The 17,328-nt window shown below is 36.1% G+C and overlaps 2 protein-coding genes and 1 long non-coding RNA gene across 15 annotated transcripts in view; 1 reads left to right on the top strand and 2 right to left on the bottom strand.

Annotated features, from left to right (window-relative positions):
* LOC105210139 (probable cyclin-dependent serine/threonine-protein kinase DDB_G0292550) overlaps positions 1-5,526 on the top strand; it is a 29,267-nt gene extending 23,741 nt beyond the window's left edge. For both annotated transcript variants that reach the window (XM_011180929.3, XM_011180930.3), the window contains exons 4-7: positions 16-285; positions 419-641; positions 757-973; positions 1,082-5,526. In XM_011180929.3, coding sequence (XP_011179231.1) covers positions 16-285; positions 419-641; positions 757-973; positions 1,082-4,205 — 3,834 coding nt within the window. In that variant the 3' untranslated portion in view covers positions 4,206-5,526. The remainder of the gene's footprint in view (positions 1-15; positions 286-418; positions 642-756; positions 974-1,081) is intronic.
* Positions 141-6,340, bottom strand: LOC128924163 (uncharacterized). The gene is made up of 2 exons (XR_008472860.1): positions 5,872-6,340; positions 141-305 (listed from the first exon to the last, which is right to left on the bottom strand). It is a non-coding gene; the product is annotated as an uncharacterized LOC128924163 (long non-coding RNA).
* Positions 6,341-14,103: 7,763 nt separating this feature from the next.
* The window catches only part of LOC105210137 (chloride channel protein 2), a 45,203-nt gene continuing 41,978 nt past the window's right edge, over positions 14,104-17,328 (bottom strand). For 9 of the 12 annotated variants that reach the window (XM_011180920.3, XM_011180922.3, XM_011180918.3 and 6 more), the window contains 3 exons: positions 16,321-16,356; positions 15,957-16,190; positions 14,104-15,225 (listed from right to left, as the gene is read on the bottom strand). In XM_011180920.3, coding sequence (XP_011179222.1) covers positions 14,833-15,225; positions 15,957-16,190; positions 16,321-16,356 — 663 coding nt within the window. In that variant the 3' untranslated portion in view covers positions 14,104-14,832. The remainder of the gene's footprint in view (positions 15,226-15,956; positions 16,191-16,320; positions 16,357-17,328) is intronic. The other 3 variants (XM_054236131.1, XM_011180924.3, XM_011180927.3) reach the window with 1 other exon arrangement.

Below are 17,328 nucleotides of genomic sequence, written 5' to 3'. Positions count from 1 at the left end.
CTGTTATATTTTCAGATTAATGGCGGCCCCCTCTTGAGGCGTATTCAAGAGCAGATTTGTTTCTCAGAACACGAGGCAGCGCAGATAATCAAGGAGATTGCATCCGGTTTGGATTTTCTGCACAAGAAAGGCATTGCACATCGTGATCTGAAGCCGGAAAATATTCTATGTGTCTATCCAGACAAATTGTGCCCGATTAAGATATGCGACTTCGATTTGGGATCGGGCATTAAATTCACCACAGACGTCTCATCGCCATCGGCAACCCCACAACTTCTAACACCAGTGAGTAGCAAGCAATTCGCCTTAAATTAAAAAAAAATCATACTTGAATTTGCCTGAAATGGAAAAAAAAAATCCTATTTGAATTCGCCTAAAATGAAATAAAAAAATTACAATGGTTATGTTTCACTTGCAGGTCGGCAGCGCTGAATTTATGGCGCCCGAAGTTGTTGATCTATTCGTTGGCGAGGCAAATTACTATGATAAGCGTTGTGATCTGTGGTCACTTGGTGTGATCGCATATATTTTACTGTGCGGCTATCCACCATTTTCGGGCAATTGTGAAGAGGATTGCGGCTGGAATCGCGGCGAGAATTGTCGCACCTGTCAAGAATTGCTCTTCGAGTCCATACAAGAAGGTAAGGTGACACAAACTTTTTTTAAATAAAAAATTCAAAATGTATCTTATTATAAATTAGTTTAAATTTAATTTAAATACATGTTTACGGAGTTATTTTCTTTCTTCCTTTTAAGGACGTTTTTCCTTTCCCATTGCTGAATGGCAGGATGTCAGCGAAGAGGCCAAAGATTTAATTCGTGGTCTACTTGTCAAGGAAGCGCCAAAGCGTTTAAGTGCCGAAGCTGTGCTAAATCATCCGTGGATCAAGTTTTCGGAGGAAGAGTGTCCGAATGATATTAAGAAATTGGAGAATCGGCGAAAGGCGCTGCGCACACCTGGCAATATAAGGCGGTAAGTGTTGAATTAGGAAAAAAAAAACCAAAAACTATACATAAAACTAGTTTTCAAGCTTATCAATTATTCTTTACTAAATTTATTGATTTCACTACTTTTCCACAGCAATCAATCAGCGCGCGAAATATCGGAATTCGCCGAGTCGGCAATGGCTGTGAAACGTGTGATATTGCAGCACTTCTCCATGCGTTACGACTATATGAAGGAGCGCCCCAATATCTATCAGCCGTCGCAAATGCAACTCGATACCAATGCGGACACCAACAGCAGTCCACCAATATTTATAAAGCCACCACCGCCACGCAGTCGCTCCATGAATAACACGCTGAGCGTCAGCAATAATCGTTCCATCTATGGCGGTCGCAATAGTAATCTGTATGCCACACGCCATTCGAGTCGTTTGGGTGGAAGCAGCACTAATGGAGGCAAATCGTCGAGCATCTTTCAATCGGGTGCACCATCGTTCAAAACACTGAACGTACATGAAGAGGACGACGACGATGAGGAGGCGCTTGAGGCATTTGGACGGCTCGATGAAGACGAAGAGTGGGCTCATGCGGGAGAGCAACGGAACGGGTACTTTACCGCCAATGAAGAGGATTTGAAGGCGGAAGTGGAAGCCAGACGCAGACAAATGGGGGATAATAATGCTGAAGTTGAGAGTGATAACGAGAGTTATCCGCATCTTTGGCGTGATATGGATAATGAGGATGAGGAGGAGGGCGAATTTGGGGGTGAGGTGGAAGCAACCAGCACATCTAAGCCATATGAACAAGATGGCGAGTGCAGTGATAATAATACGCCCCATGACTATGACGATTACACCAGTCGTCCAAAGTACTATCTAGATGATAATAACGAAGAGATGGCGATCGAAAAGAGCGAAGAGTTGGAGGACAAAAATCGTTATCGTCATGGTGATTATGGTGATAATGCTATTACTAGTGATGCGGAGGATAGTTCCTGTGTTAGGGGTGGTGACAAACGCAGTAAGACAACATTACTACAGGGTGCCATGCAAATTAAGGAGGGAGAGAGATCAGCCGGAGCTGATACTGCTCTCGAGTTAAGTTTTAATAGATTACCTAATAATGAGAGTAAGGATGTTGATGAGACCGTGGAGAACGGAGAGTGGAAGAGTGGTGTTAAACAGGAGCGAATGTTTGAGGTTAATGATTATGTTAATGTTGATCATAATAAGGTTAAGGTTAATGATGAACTTGGAGACGAAGTTGAAGATGAGACAAAAAATTCGTTTGTAACAGCAGAAGTTGATGAAAATGTTTTCAAGTTAGATGAGGAAGAAAACATCGACAAGCAAAATAAACAACAGCAAATACATTTTGCTAACGAAACGAAAATGAATTTCAGTGAAAATTCAAAAACAAATTTCAAAACTTATTATAACATCCAAGATAATAATATTGAAGCAAAGCAGAATGCTGATAATGATAATGATAATAACTGTAAGGTTAATCGTAGCAGCAGCAGCAACAACAGCAGCGACGCAAGCGGCAACAAAGCGAATGATTTGTTGCTGGACGCTGGACAAAACCAACTTCCAATAAGTGATATTAATGATATAACAATCACCAATTCAAATACAACTACACCAACAACAAACGCAGTTAATGCAACCAAAACAACTCACACCACCAACGACAACAACAATAGTAATGTTTCGAATATAGAAACAAAAATCGAAACAAATATTGCAAACAAAAACATAATCGAAGCAGATAATGTTACAACAACAAAAGAAAATGCTAATTTATTGGCTAGTATTAGTGATTTGAAAGAAACGCTACCTGAACTTAATGAGACTGCAAACATTGTTGTCGCCACGACATTAAATGGAGTCGCCACCGAAACTGCAGCATTCAATGGAAGAAACGGAAAATCTGCACCGCTAGTCGACAACAAAATGGATAAGGAGAATGGGGGAAGGGTTGTCGCAGCTGATGGGAATGCCGATGAGATGGCGACTGCCAAGAACGTGGTGACAACAATGCGAACGACTTTTGGCAATCAACAACAGCAAACACAAAAACAGCTAAAACAGCAGCACAAGCAGCCGCAAAAGCAAAATCAAAAGCAGCAGCAACAACAACAACAACATCAACAATCACAAAATCAAAATCAAAAACAACAAATTTTGATAAAAACGAAGCGTTCGCCGCGCGCGAAGAAAACACCGCGTAATGTCTGCTTTGCGCTGGGTAACACCGGCGGACGCAATGCTGGCGGCGTTGACGACGATTACGATGCATATCAGAACAATAATTATGACGCCGAGCTGGAGGATGATGCCGACGAGGACGATGTCGTTTACGGCAGACCACGTTCGCACAGCAACAACATCAATGCAACTGGTTATGCACGTCGTCAGCAACAATACAACAACAACCATCGACGCTACTCACAACCAACATCAGGCGGCAACAAGCAGCAGCAGCAGCAACAACAATCGTCCGGACAGCGAGCCGAGAATTGGCGCAGCCGCGGTGGCATTCTAATAAATGGCAACAATGCCGGCAACGGCAGCGGTGATTCATCGAATACCACCAGTGTAAGTGGAGCGGCAAATAATTACCGCAACAAGTATCGCTCACAAGGCGGCGTCAATTCGCCCGGCTGGAATGTGGGCGGCGCTCAACGCAATGGCGGCCACTACTACAATGGACGCTCCGCCGGTGGCAGCTACAGTCATGTCGGCGTGAGCGGTGCCTCGCCACCGTCCGATGACAGCGGCAGCGGCTCTGCAGGTGCCATACACAACTGGCGCAACGATTGCATCTACACGGGTGCACGCAATTGCGGCATGCAACAGCGACGCAGCTATCAACATCCAACACAGCCGCGCTATTCGCCACCCACACATGATGGCAATGGTGGCAGCTTAATGCGCGCGCAGTTCATTAGAAACAATCAACAGCAGCCGCGCATCGGTTCAGGACGTTTTACGCATTCGCCCACTGGCAGTATGTATGTGCCGCAGTCGCGCAGCAGTGCCGTCGGCGGCATTTACAGCGGCGGCAACGGTTTTGGGGTAGCAGTCGGCGGCGGTTGTAATGGCTCACTACCGACAGCTGGTGAGCTGGGCATGGGACTCTCACCGCCGAGCGAGAGTTTGTTAATGCGACGTATGCGTGTAGTAGGCGCTGGGCAGCATCGCAATAATGACTTCGGTGTCGGCGATTACTGCCAATCGGCAACGGCTAACGGTTAATAAGCGAAAAGTTAACTACATTCATATACATACATGAATACACACCCATACATATTACATACATACACAAGAAAACACAAAAACAAAACAAAAAACACCATTCATACAAATGTGGAGCACGAAACGCTAGTTTTTCGAACGTTTCGTTGCTCTTCAAATGCTTTTTTTTTAAACAAACGAAACCAACTCGATTTCATTTATGTATACTTATTCACAAATCTAAAACCTATGTAACTCTGCGTGTGTGTGTGAGTGCGAAAAGTCATTAAATGTGGGCGACTAGTATTTTATATATTATAAGCGAAAAGCGGAATGGGTTCTGAAACACTCACTAACCGCCCGCTATTACTGCTTGATTGTAAATTTTGAAAAAAAAGAAACATAAATTCACACGCTTACACGTATAATACCTCAAATGCATTTTGCGCTCCCACACACACGCAGACACACACACAATTTCTGAACCTATTCGGTTTTTAATATCACTTATGTATTTCAAAATCTACGAAAAAAACATACTTTTTTGTACTACTCGTATTAATTTAATTTTCTTTTATTGTGTACCGGATAGTTTGATGTGAGTTTTGAGCGCGATATTCTCCAAAGCGCGCACGCCGAGCACTTCGATGAAATTTAAAAAACCGCAACGAAAGCTCCGTGCGTCAACTATGTTGCGATATTTCGGCAATAGTTTGAAATTGAAATTTTTCTCTTTTTAATTTGTTACTGAAGTTGTATGTTAGCATTTGTTGCTAACCAATATTTTAATTTTAATTTTCTAGCGTTTTTTTTTATCCACACTCAACTCTTAATCGCGCTCAACGATATCACACTTTCCGAAATTCCAAATACACACACATAATTTAGGCGTAATTACTTCATTATCATACTATTATCTCAAAATTTTTGTCTTATACTGATACAAATGTTTAATTTCCAATGTGTTTTTTTATATATACTATATCTTATATTATTTGAAGACTTTTCGTAACGACTGTTAAATGTAAAAGAAACGCAAACACCAGAGCAAACAAAAAACAAAACAAAGCACACATGTCAAGTTTGTTGTAAGATGATTGATAAGGATGTTGATGTTAAAAATGGCTGTTAAGATGGATAAAACACAATGGCTTTTTGGCTCGCTTATGTTATGTGTATTATGAATGAAAACGTAAATACACAAAATAAATGTTCATATGTACGAACAACACATACTCAACACACCTGCTGCCATTGTGCACACACACACAGACTTTTCTTACATAATACACATATACACAAAATACACGTACATAACCAAATACAACAACAACAACAAAAATAAGAAAATTGTAAAACCCTTAACAAAAAATTGGTTTATGAATGTGAAAAGCGAAGAAAAAACACAAAACACATCATCGTACAATCCAAAAAGTCGTTCACTTTTTTTTATAAAAAAAGATATGATAATTCATATAATTTTTAATAATTATAAAACGAAACATTTTTGCATAAAACAAAATCTAAAAAAAAAACAGCATTGAGTTTGATTCTTTGATAAATTGTGAATATTGTATTGTATCTCTTATACTTTAGTTGTGTGGCAGTAAGAAGTTGCGGCGCACGAACAGCAGCAAACAAGACAAAATGCAGTTGTGCTGGCAGCAACAGTCGCCAGTTTACTTACTAGTATTCACTGTTGGTAGTTTGCGGCAATTTCGTTCGTTCGTATATTAAAAAATAATTTCCAAAATTTTTTTTAAGAAAACAAATCGAAAGAACTATTTGTAACTTCCCGTCCCAGACGTGTAGAAAGTGAAAGTTTGTGTAAAAACGAAAAAAAAAACATATTTTTTTGATATTTTTGAGCGCCTAGGCAACATGTAATTACGGTATAAAGTGTGTAATTGCTAATGTTGAAACTAAAAAAATGTCCGAAACTCAATCATTACACTACACGGCTTTTCTGGGTATTGGACAAACTAATATTTTCAAGGAGATTGAGTCATAAGTAAAAAAAGTTTCGAAGTTAGTCTCTAAAATCGAAATATTTGGATTCGAAGTTCGAAAAAGGGGATTTTTTTTTAAATTATTACAACATATAGATACTGATTAATACAAAATATGAATATAATTTACATTTTCCTCTTAATTCAATGGTGTATAAAACTTTTCAGTCAAGTTTATATGACAGATTCAGACAAAAAAAATTATATATCGAAAATTATAGGACCCCATGTAACATCTGTCATATAAGCTCGAAGTAAAAGTTTTATATACCATTGAATGAAGACGAAAATGTAAATTATATCTATATTTTTGATTTTTTACTAGCTATATCCTGTAATTAATAATACTTTTTTAAACTCCTTTCGAACTTCGAATACATATATTTCGAATTTTGAGACTAAAAATTCGAAAATCGAAAAATACACTTTTTACTTATGACTCAATTTCCCGGAAAAATTATATTGGTCTAATACCCAGCTGAATGTTGTAAAGTGTTATGATTTAAATGTTAGTTATTTTGAAAAGCCTGTAAGCCATATTTCAGTGTCTCAACGGTTGAATAGTGACGTTATGCACATGCGTTTGCCTAGTTAACCATTAGAACTGATGAAATTCTATAAAACCTGTGAACTTTTGTTTATACAAACACTTGGCACTGACTTGGTCTAAAAGAGTTAATATCCGATATGCGAAATTTTCTAACGGTTCTATTTTTCGATTTTCGATGAGACTTCAAATTATTTTCAAAGCTTATTTTTTAATTATACACTTAAATAGACTCCATCCAAAATTTTTTGTATTTTTTAAACAAATTTTATTTGCTCCAATAAAGCGCATTTATAAGTGGCAGTTATATTTCATAAGTACTTTGTATGTGTAATAAAAATTTGTTATACTACCGATGGCGCTAAGAGCACTCAAGCCTGTGTGATAGGCTATGTTTTCGTACAAATATTTAATAAAGCATTACTTAGGCGTTAGAGCAACTAACAGTAACAAACCATATAACTTACTTTGAGATTTATTTGCCAGAGCGTACGCTTGAGAACTATTTTTTTGTAAACAAATATCAAAATTTTATTATAGCACAGTTAACAAAACTGTAACAAAAACAGGGAAGGTGTTTAGTTGATTGTAAGCAGTTCTGTTCGCAGAGCATGGATATCTATTATAGTAAGCCATTGGGCGCTCAAATTCATATTTCACTTGAAGATGTTTGTTTGGAATTATTATTGCCTGCTTTTAGGCACTAGATAATTGTTTTGGTTTATTTAACTATTCGGTTGCCTACCTTTAGGCGCTAATTCAAATATTTTACCGGAAACACGACTGCTTATTCTATTTGTTGTTCCTCTCATATAAGCACAGCGCTCTGGAAGAGCGTGAAATGTAGCGATTATGGATGTTTGTTTTCAGTTAGCTGAAGTTATAAAAGTATTTTGGCAGAAAAAGTTAATATTTATATCAGAGCAGCCTACTTAGACGGTAAAACTGCAAATGTTAAGTGATAAAAATCGGTTACTTTATAAATGAAAAACAAAAACAAAAACAAAACAAATGAACAACTATTGTTTTATACTAGAAACAGCGTATAAAGATTTGTATTGCGCTCAATTTTTAATGCCAAAGTTGTTGTATTTGTAGCATGAAAGAAAGGAAAATCGAGTTGCAAGGATGCAAGCTGCAAAATGTAAATGTTTAGGACACACACGAGTGTGTCATTTACATACATATGTATATGGAAAGCGACCGTATCGACGCTTTTGCAGCTTACGCCTGCCTCGGTTTCTTTTTTATGAAATATTCAAATTATTTTACAAAACGTATTGATCTTATGCTCTTAAATAGTTTCTGTTATGAAAAACCGAAATAAAAAAATGTTGAATATTTCGAAATTTCGAAAGTAAATATTATGCAAGAAAAAAGTGCAAAAAACGAAGCGTTGTTAAGTGCTACATATTGTAGTAAAGCGCGCGAGAAAATTCCATTTAAGCATACAACACAAACAACTTACATACACACCTTTATAGCAAGCATACTAACATTTATACAACTGTATACATACATACACACATACATACCAATCTTATAAAAACGATTACTTCAAAACGCGTTAACACATTTATCACTATTTCAACAACAGAAAACACACAAAAAAAAAATACGAAAACAAAAACAAATTATGAAAGAAAAAACCAAAAAAAAAAAATATCCAAACTCCCCTCTCAAAAACAAACATTTTTATATAAACTATATATATTTTTGCAACTCAGTGAAAAGATAAAGAAGAAGAGAAAAAGATGATGATGATGACGATAATACGAATAGCTGGTAATGTTGGTCCAGCGGAAGACTAGCAAGCGTGTTAGTGGGTAGCGAAGCGAAAATTTAGTATGCTAAGTACTTTTGATAAGAACTGAATGCTGTTTGATGGCACTGAATCTACAAACGTTTGTAATAACAACGCTACATTATGTAACTTTGTCAAAATAAAATAAAAAAAAACATTTTTTTGTAATGCGGCATAGCGTTTGTGCGCAAGTGTGGTGAATTACACGTGCTTGTTGTGTAACGAAGCGAACAGATAAGAGAGTGTATGAATGATATGGAAAAAAGCAAATAAAAAAACAGAAAACATACACGAAGGCTCATACAAATTATAAGAAACAAATAAAAAGAAACTCGAGAATCAAGCAAAGCGAAGAAAAATGTATTTTATTTTTGCAAAAAAAAAGTGGTTATATGCTAATTTAGTAAAAAGGTGAGTAGCAGCTACAAAATTGTAAAATTTATTTTATAATTTTTTATAAACAAAAAATTCGAAATTGTGTGTAAGAAACATTTTTTTATAAAAAAATCTCAAAATTGTCTGTATGAAAGCGTGCAGAAGCAAAGGCCATTTCAACACTTTGTACTGATGTTCTATTTTATCTCTGATCAACGCCGTGGAGATAAACCTCAACCACGCACGCAACTAAAAAACAATTTGTTTTATTTTATTAATTTATTTTGATAAATTTTGAAGTCTTTAACCTAACAATAAAATAACGTTTTTTTTATGAAAATTTGACTTTATTCTTCGACGTACATTTGCTTTTGTTGCTCTTTCATTTCGATATCTTCGATCTTCGAATGCAAGAAAACTGTTTTATATACAAGAAAATGTTATTAGATTTTTTATAAATTATTTTTTTTTATTTTTAAATATTGAAAAAAAAAAATATACAAACGACATACACTTCGCGTCATCGGGTTAGCACACCTTCACCAGACTAATATAATTGCCTCTGAAGAAGTTAAAAAGTTAGATGAAATTTTTTGTGTAATAAGTGGAGGTACGGCTGAAATAATAAAGGCAAAAGCAATAAAGTATTTTCCGTTGTTGATAGTTGGGCAATTTCAAAAGAAGCATCCAATTTTCATCAATCCACTGCCTGGATCAGGGCAAATCGCTTATAAAGATATTTGAAAATATTAAAACTAAAGAAAAAATTCGTGAGGGTGGTGTGATGGGTTGGGTTAGCCATCCTCTACCGTGGTATATAATGGCCACATTTTTGAATACTAATATGACCGCAAAGACATATAAAACTTACGGTAAACTGATTTCCACTTTGGAACTTTGCCATATAGGATCATTGATGCAATTCTAAATAAGGGGTGATCGACAGACTCTTAAAAAATATGTAAATGTTTAAATTAATTAATACAAAAATTCAAAAATATGATATTGGCAGAAAATGGTAAAAAAAGTTAAAAAAAAAACGGATATATGCTAACCTGATGACCAAATTTTATCGCTAATTTTTCTATTGATTTCGTAAAAAAATTATTACGAGGGCTGCTATATATATTTCTGGCCTAATAATGAAAATAGGAATATTTATCAACGAAAATGGTTTTATTGTTTTTCAAAATATTCTCCATCAAGATTTATACACTTTTGCATGCGCTCCAACCAATTTTCGAAACACTTTTTTTGAGCCTTTTTTTGAGCGATTGTCAAATTGTGCGGGATCCAACGAGAACAAACCTTTTTTACGGCCAGGTGTTCATGCAATATCGAATGTATGCTGGTGGGAGAAATGCATAGGCATGCCTCTATCTGAAGGTATGTTACATGACGGTCTTGCAATATCAGTTCACGTACGGCATCGATGTTTTCTGGCACAACGGCTGTTTTTGGACGACCTTCACGGAATTCGTCTTTGAGCGAGCGTCGGCCACGATTGAATTCGTTGTACCAGTTTTTCACAGTGCTATAGGATGGTGTTTCATAGCCATACAAAGATTTTAGTTCATCGATGTACTCTTGTCGCGATAATCCACGTCGAAAGTTGTGAAAAATGATCGCACGAAAATGTTCACGAGTTAATTCCATATTTTGACCGAGATGAATTTTTTAATTTCCTGTAAATAAAACAATTCACGATTAAATGACAAAACGTTCTGAGTGATGTTATGCTAAAAAATGTCAAACTTTCCAATGGAAATGTCAGATTGCCTAGGCCAGAAATATATATAGCAGCCCTCATAAAATATTATTGAACAAAGATATTAACAAAATTCTTGTTTTATTTAGTAGAAAATTGTTTCATTAATAATCACTAAAAATTTCATAATTGTAGCTTTTTTATTTTTGGTAGAAAATTACTAAAACTACTTGATCCACGCAGAGGTGTGGCAACCTTATGACGCGCAGTGTAAATATATCTGTATAGCCACATTCAGCAAGTGCTACACTGCGTATGTGTAACAACCGACCAAACCTCTTTTCTCTGATACTCAGTGTTGTTGTGGAATCTGACAGTTGTCGGAATCAGAATTCAAATCGAGAAAAAATTCTGTTTCGTGTCATGAATACTGATATTATTGGTTTGATGTTCGAATCAGAAATTTTATTTGTTTTAGGTGTCATGGAAACCAATTTTATCGGTTTAACTATCAGAAACAAACCAACAGCTTCAGGGCTGACAGATTTGAGATATTTTTCTTCAAATTTATTTTGATTTGCCATTAAAACGCTTTGGAAAAAATATAATTATTATTAAAAAATAAGATAAGAACGCTAAATGACGTAATTATTGAATTCAACGGAAAAAATCAAAATATTCTAAGAAGTTTACAAAATAAGTAATTCTGATTAGATCATGGAAATATATAACTTTATACATAACCTCGCAACGTTGCGATCGACCACAACACGTTCGGGGTGGGATAGATATCGAGAACTGAAGAGGGAAGCGAGACGCATTTGCAGACGTAAAAAGAAAGAGGCCGAAATGCGTGAGTATGAAAAGCTTGAAAAGCTGGCCGACATGGGTAATGCTCGAAAATTTTATGAAAAGATGAGGCGATTTACAGAAGGTTTCAAGGCCGGAGCATTATCATATAGGGACCGAGGAGGTAATCTGGTAACGGATGTCCAGAGCATACTGGGATTATGGAGGGAACACTTCTCCGACCTGCTCAATGGCAGTGAAAGTACAACACCAGGAGATGGCGAACCCGATTCCCCAATCGATGACGATGGAATAGATGTTCCATTACCCGACCATGAAGAAATTCGAATAGCAATTACCCGCTTGAAGAACAACAAAGCGGCGGGGGCCGATGGATTACCGGCCGAGCTATTCAAATACGGCGGCGAAGAACTGATAAGGTGCATGCATCAGCTTCTTTGTAGAATATGGTCGGAAGAAAGCATGCCTGACGATTGGAATCTTAGTGTGCTCTGCCCAATCCATAAGAAGGGAGACCCCACAATCTGCGCCAACTACCGTGGTATAAGTCTCCTCAATATCGCATAAAAGGTTTTGCCGAGCGTATTGTGTGAAAGACTAAAGCCCACCGTCAACGAACTGATTGGACCTTATCAGTGTGGCTTTAGACCTGGAAAATCTACAATGGACCAGATATTCATCATGCGCCAAATCTTGGAAAAGACCCGAGAGAGAAGAATCGATACTCACCATCTTTTTATCGATTTTAAAGCTGCCTTCGATAGCACGAAAAGGAGCTGCCTTTATGCCGCGATGTCTGAATTTGGTATCCCTGCAAAACTAATACGGCTATGTAAGCTGACGTTGAGCAACACCAAAAGCTTCGTCAGGATCGGGAAGGACCTCTCCGAGCCGTTCGATACCAAACGAGGCTTCAGACAGGGTGACTCACTATCGTGCGACTTCTTCAATCTATTGCTGGAAAAAATAATACGAGCTGCAGAGCTAAATAGAGAGGGTACAATCTTCTACAAGAGTGTACAGCTCCTGGCGTATGCCGATAATATTGATATCATCGGAAGCAACAACTGCGCCGTTTGTTCTACGCTTTCCAGACTAGATAAAGAAGCGAAGCGTATGGGTCTGGTGGTGAATGAGGACAAGACGAAATATCTCCTGTCATCAAACAAACAGTCAGCGCACTCGCGTCTTGGCTCCCACGTCACTGTTGACAGTCATAACTTTGAAGTTGTAGATAATTTCGTTTATCTGGGAACCAGCATTAACAACACCAACAATGTCAGCCTTGAAATCCAACGCAGAATCACTCTTGCCAACAGGTGCTACTTTGGACTGAGTAGGCAATTGAAAAGTAAAGTCCTCTCTCGACGAACCAAAATCAAACTCTATAAGTCGCTGATTATTCCCGTCCTGATGTATGGCGCTGAAGCGTGGACGATTGCAACATCCGATCAGACGACTCTTGGGGTTTTCGAGAGAAAGGTTTTGCGCAAGATTTATGGTCCTCTAAACATTGGCAACGGCGAATACCGCAGACGAGGGAACGATGAGCTGTACGATTTATACGACGACATTGACATAGTTCAGCGAATAAAAAGACAGCGGCTACGCTGGCTAGGTCATGTTGTACGGATGGAAGAAAACACTCCAGCTCTGAAAGTATTCAATGCGGTACCCGCTGCAGGAAGCCGCGGAAGAGGACGACCTCCACTCCGGTGGAAAGACCAAGTGCAAAGTGACCTGGCTTCACTTGGTGTTTCCAGTTGGCGCCAAAAAGCAAAAAGGAGGAATGAGTGGCGCGCTCTGGTGGATTCGGCTATAATCGCTTAAAGCGGTTCCTACGCCAAATATATATATATATACATAAAAGTTAAACAATATATATATATATACACTTAAAATGTACATTTCTACATACAAACAATAACTATAATTGACTTCCTTTGAGCATAAAGCGAATTACTGTGATTCCCTAAAACGTTCATTTTTTCGTTTGCGCTACTTTCATTGCCAAATAAAATAAAAACTGAAATAATTTCTCATTTTAATATATTTGTTGGGTTTAATGTATATTTTGAACTCATTATATGATTACAATTCCAAAAAAAAATGTCTTGCTAATTTTTCTCCATGAATAAATGGCAGAACAGCTGATTCGAATATTGGTTTGCTTATATTCGAAAAGACGAAAATCCAATCAGATTCTGTGACACCAATGAAAATCAGAATTGGTTTGCCATTCTGACATTCAGCAAATCTGGCTTGGATTCCACAACACCCCTAAATGTTTCAAGTAATAAGAGACCATTTTATTCAATTATTTGTTTTTGCTTTAATTCTCGTTTAATTTTATGTACATAAATGTTCGTTTATTTACTTATATTACATATATATTTAAATTAAATATTTTATTAAACAATTTGGGTTTTTTATGTTAATTTTTTACTTAGTAAATACTTATATTTGGTTTACAGTTGCCAGTCACATAGTATAGTATACATATATGTATGTACTTATACGAGTACAAACAATGGTTTGTAATATCACTATATGCTACTTATTTTACAACGCATATACATAACTTCGTTTGTATGTCTGTATGTGTATGTTATTGCAATTGCATTGTATTTTTCAGCAATAATTACTTATAAATAAGCATGTATGTGTGTATGTATGTATATTTAAATTGTAGAAACTACCGACTAAACGCGTAAGTTTAGATTTTGCTTTAAATTGGGATTTTCGTTTGCTTTAAGACGTTTCGCCTAATACCAAATGGCACGTTTTGTCTGGGATTTATTGAAAATAAATTGCAAGAATTTAAATTATAATAAATTATAAAAGAAAAATGAATGTAATATTACAATTTTTAGCCTTTATATATGTATATATAAACGTTGTAATTTTTGAAACAATATTTTTTGCTTAAATAATAATTGTGTTTATTTTTTCAGCTTTAGTTTAACGCAGCAATGTGTTTGAAAATTCTATAACAAATTCGTAATGGAAATATGTTTAAAATTAGCTTAATATTGACTACACTTCTTTCTTACACTTACTTTAACATACGAGTATATGTATGTATGTGTGTATTTGTGGATGTAAATTGGAGCATTTAAAAAAAATAGCACAATGCTAACTAACTTTTCGGCTTATAATATTTACATGCGCTTCAAAATTCTAAAAAATTATTTAAATACATACTGAGTTCACATCTATATACATACTTTCACATGTGTACTTTTTTAATATAGTGTATGTACTTAATATAATTATTGAAAAATACTATTTACCAAATTACAATAAAATTTAGTTTAGTTTGCCGTTTTTTTTCAATACAAATTCACTTAAATACCTACATATGTCTGTATACGTATTTGTTAGTTGCCTGTCTGCTATGGCTCATTCATTGACTTTGTGGTTGGTGGTGTGCCCATTGCCGTTGTTGTTGTATTTGTCCCCGTTGTGTGTGTATATGCTTGTTGATTGTATTGCGTTGTATGTTCTTGTTGTTGCTGTTGCTGTTGTGGTTGGTCTTCACCACTACTCTCACCCTTGATGTGCTCCATTTCAATGTCCGAGCAATTATCCGAATGTGACAGTGCCGAATCCATGGAGGTCACCGTCGTGTTAACCTCCTTGTCACTGGTGGCATGCGGTGACAGCGGCAATGGTGGCGCCAACAATGGCTTTTCAACAGCCGAACCATGATCGGCTTCAATATCGTCTTTTATTTGTGTTTGTACTACGAAATTATTACTATTGATGTCCTCAATAGCTTTGCGCAGCTGAAAGAGATAATTCAGAGAAAAAAGTTATGAAATCTGTGAAGAATTATTTAGCACGCGAAATCAGTCAGTATCAGAAATAAATTGTTACAGTGACGTCACGTTAGCATAACGGTCAAGTTCACTTCTCAGTGCTGTTTTATTATCTCAATAGCGAATGAGAAAACGATGCTGGAACACAATTAATAAATATTCTAAATACTCTAGCTCTCTCCCTCTCTCTGCTAAGTATTTTAAGATTTGTATGTTCTACTATATCAAACCTTCTACAAAGCCGACGGATCATCATTTCAGAAGTAAAAAGACATTCGAAGACAAAAATAGTGATTTTTATAATATCGATAATGCTACTTTAGGCGCAACCCACACCGATTAGTCAAAAACGTCTAAAAAGTTTAATAAGACACAAAAACGAATTTTGCTCTAACCCAAACCAAGCGAACTTCCGTTTTTGTTTTGTCTTTTTGATGTTGGTTGTCACATGAAGGACTGTTGTTGTATCAGACAAGAAAATACGTCTTGATAAATCCGGTGTGGGTTGAGCCTTAATAAGAACGATTAATGTTCTGAAGCTTTGAACACATCACGAATAAAGAGTATTTAGGATATATATAGTGAAAAGTTTAAGAAGAGTTTATACTAGTCCTAGTATTGAAGCCTCCAAATGCTCTATATTGTTACATGTTTATTATGTCAGTAAAAACCTGAATTGTTCACAATTTTCAACTCACCTCTTTTAGACCCACTACTCCCACAAGTCGTCCAATTTTTGTCACATAAGCGTGATTTATGCCAACCATTGAGAAGAGAGAATGCACTTTCAGTATCGAAGTGCGTTCGACCAGCTGAAATGGTGAGGGATCGATATTTACACTGGCCTTCTCCAGATCGATCGGTTTGGACATTTCTTCCATTTCCCATTTCTTTTGATCCTCCGGTGACATATCGATCACACGTTCACGGGGCTAAAGTAATGATGGAATAAAATAATATATAATACATAAAAAAGTTGTATAATAAATATAGAATAGCATTAAACAGTTTTGATTGTTGTTGTGTTCTTTCCACTACTCTTGCTATATATAGAACACCTACCAAGGTCACCGATTTCGTCTTTTTCAAGCTCATTGCCTGTTCATTTGTATTTACAGTTGTGCATATTTTTTACAAGTATTTACGTTGTTTGTAGTGTTTTTAAGGACAAGAGTTTATACAACGTAGGAGGTGTGGCATATAGAAAAGAAAGAATATAGAAAATAGATATGTAAATAAATTGTGCGAGAGAAAAAAATACATTTTTAAGAACACAAAAAGTAAAGCCCGAGCACTGGCAGAACGAAAGGAATTAGTTTGCAGACGAAAGTGTTATAAAAAGACAACAAAAACAAATAATAAAACACAGTAAAAATAATAACAAGTAACAAGTCTAAAATAGATAAACAATATTAAATATAAATTTGAACGAATTTAGCAGTTACATTGTACATACATACGCGGGTTTATTTAAAAACTATTTACTATCTTAAATATCAGGTAAAGAACTATAAAATAATCATATCCCTATAGATATACTAGTACATATTTACTATATATACTCTAGAAACCTATACAGGAACACAGGAATAGTCCTACAGTGAAATTTGACGAATATTCTTAAAGTATCTTTCTTTGAACCAAGAAAGTACACTGCCTTCCCCAGTCTTAGCTATTTTATAAGTTATTCTACATGAGTCATGTAATCATGTAACATGACTCTCGCTACATCATGCGAGTGAACCCATCCTATTAGGCACTTTTTATGAGAATTTAAGTTTTAAAAGATGAATGCTGTTCTTCTTTAACAACAACAATGAAGTTCAGCAAACTGAATTCAGGTACGTATACTAACATTAAAGCTTATCAAAGATCATAGATCTTTGTTCCAAATATTAAAAATGTAGTTCCATTTTTTAACTGAAGGTACACATTCAAAAGACTTTATTCAAACTTTTATCCTTATTAAGCGAGTTCAGTAACAAGTAACTATCATTTGTTCTTGAAGACTAAAGATATAACACAGACGATCCCAACAAACTCCTCGAGATATATGTATGTATTAGGTCC

The sequence above is a fragment of the Zeugodacus cucurbitae genome, chromosome 2 (genome assembly GCF_028554725.1).
Source record: "Zeugodacus cucurbitae isolate PBARC_wt_2022May chromosome 2, idZeuCucr1.2, whole genome shotgun sequence".
Taxonomy (NCBI): Eukaryota; Metazoa; Arthropoda; class Insecta; order Diptera; family Tephritidae; genus Zeugodacus; species Zeugodacus cucurbitae.
Note: the sequence above shows the minus strand (reverse complement) of the source record. Positions and strands in the feature narration are given on the sequence as shown.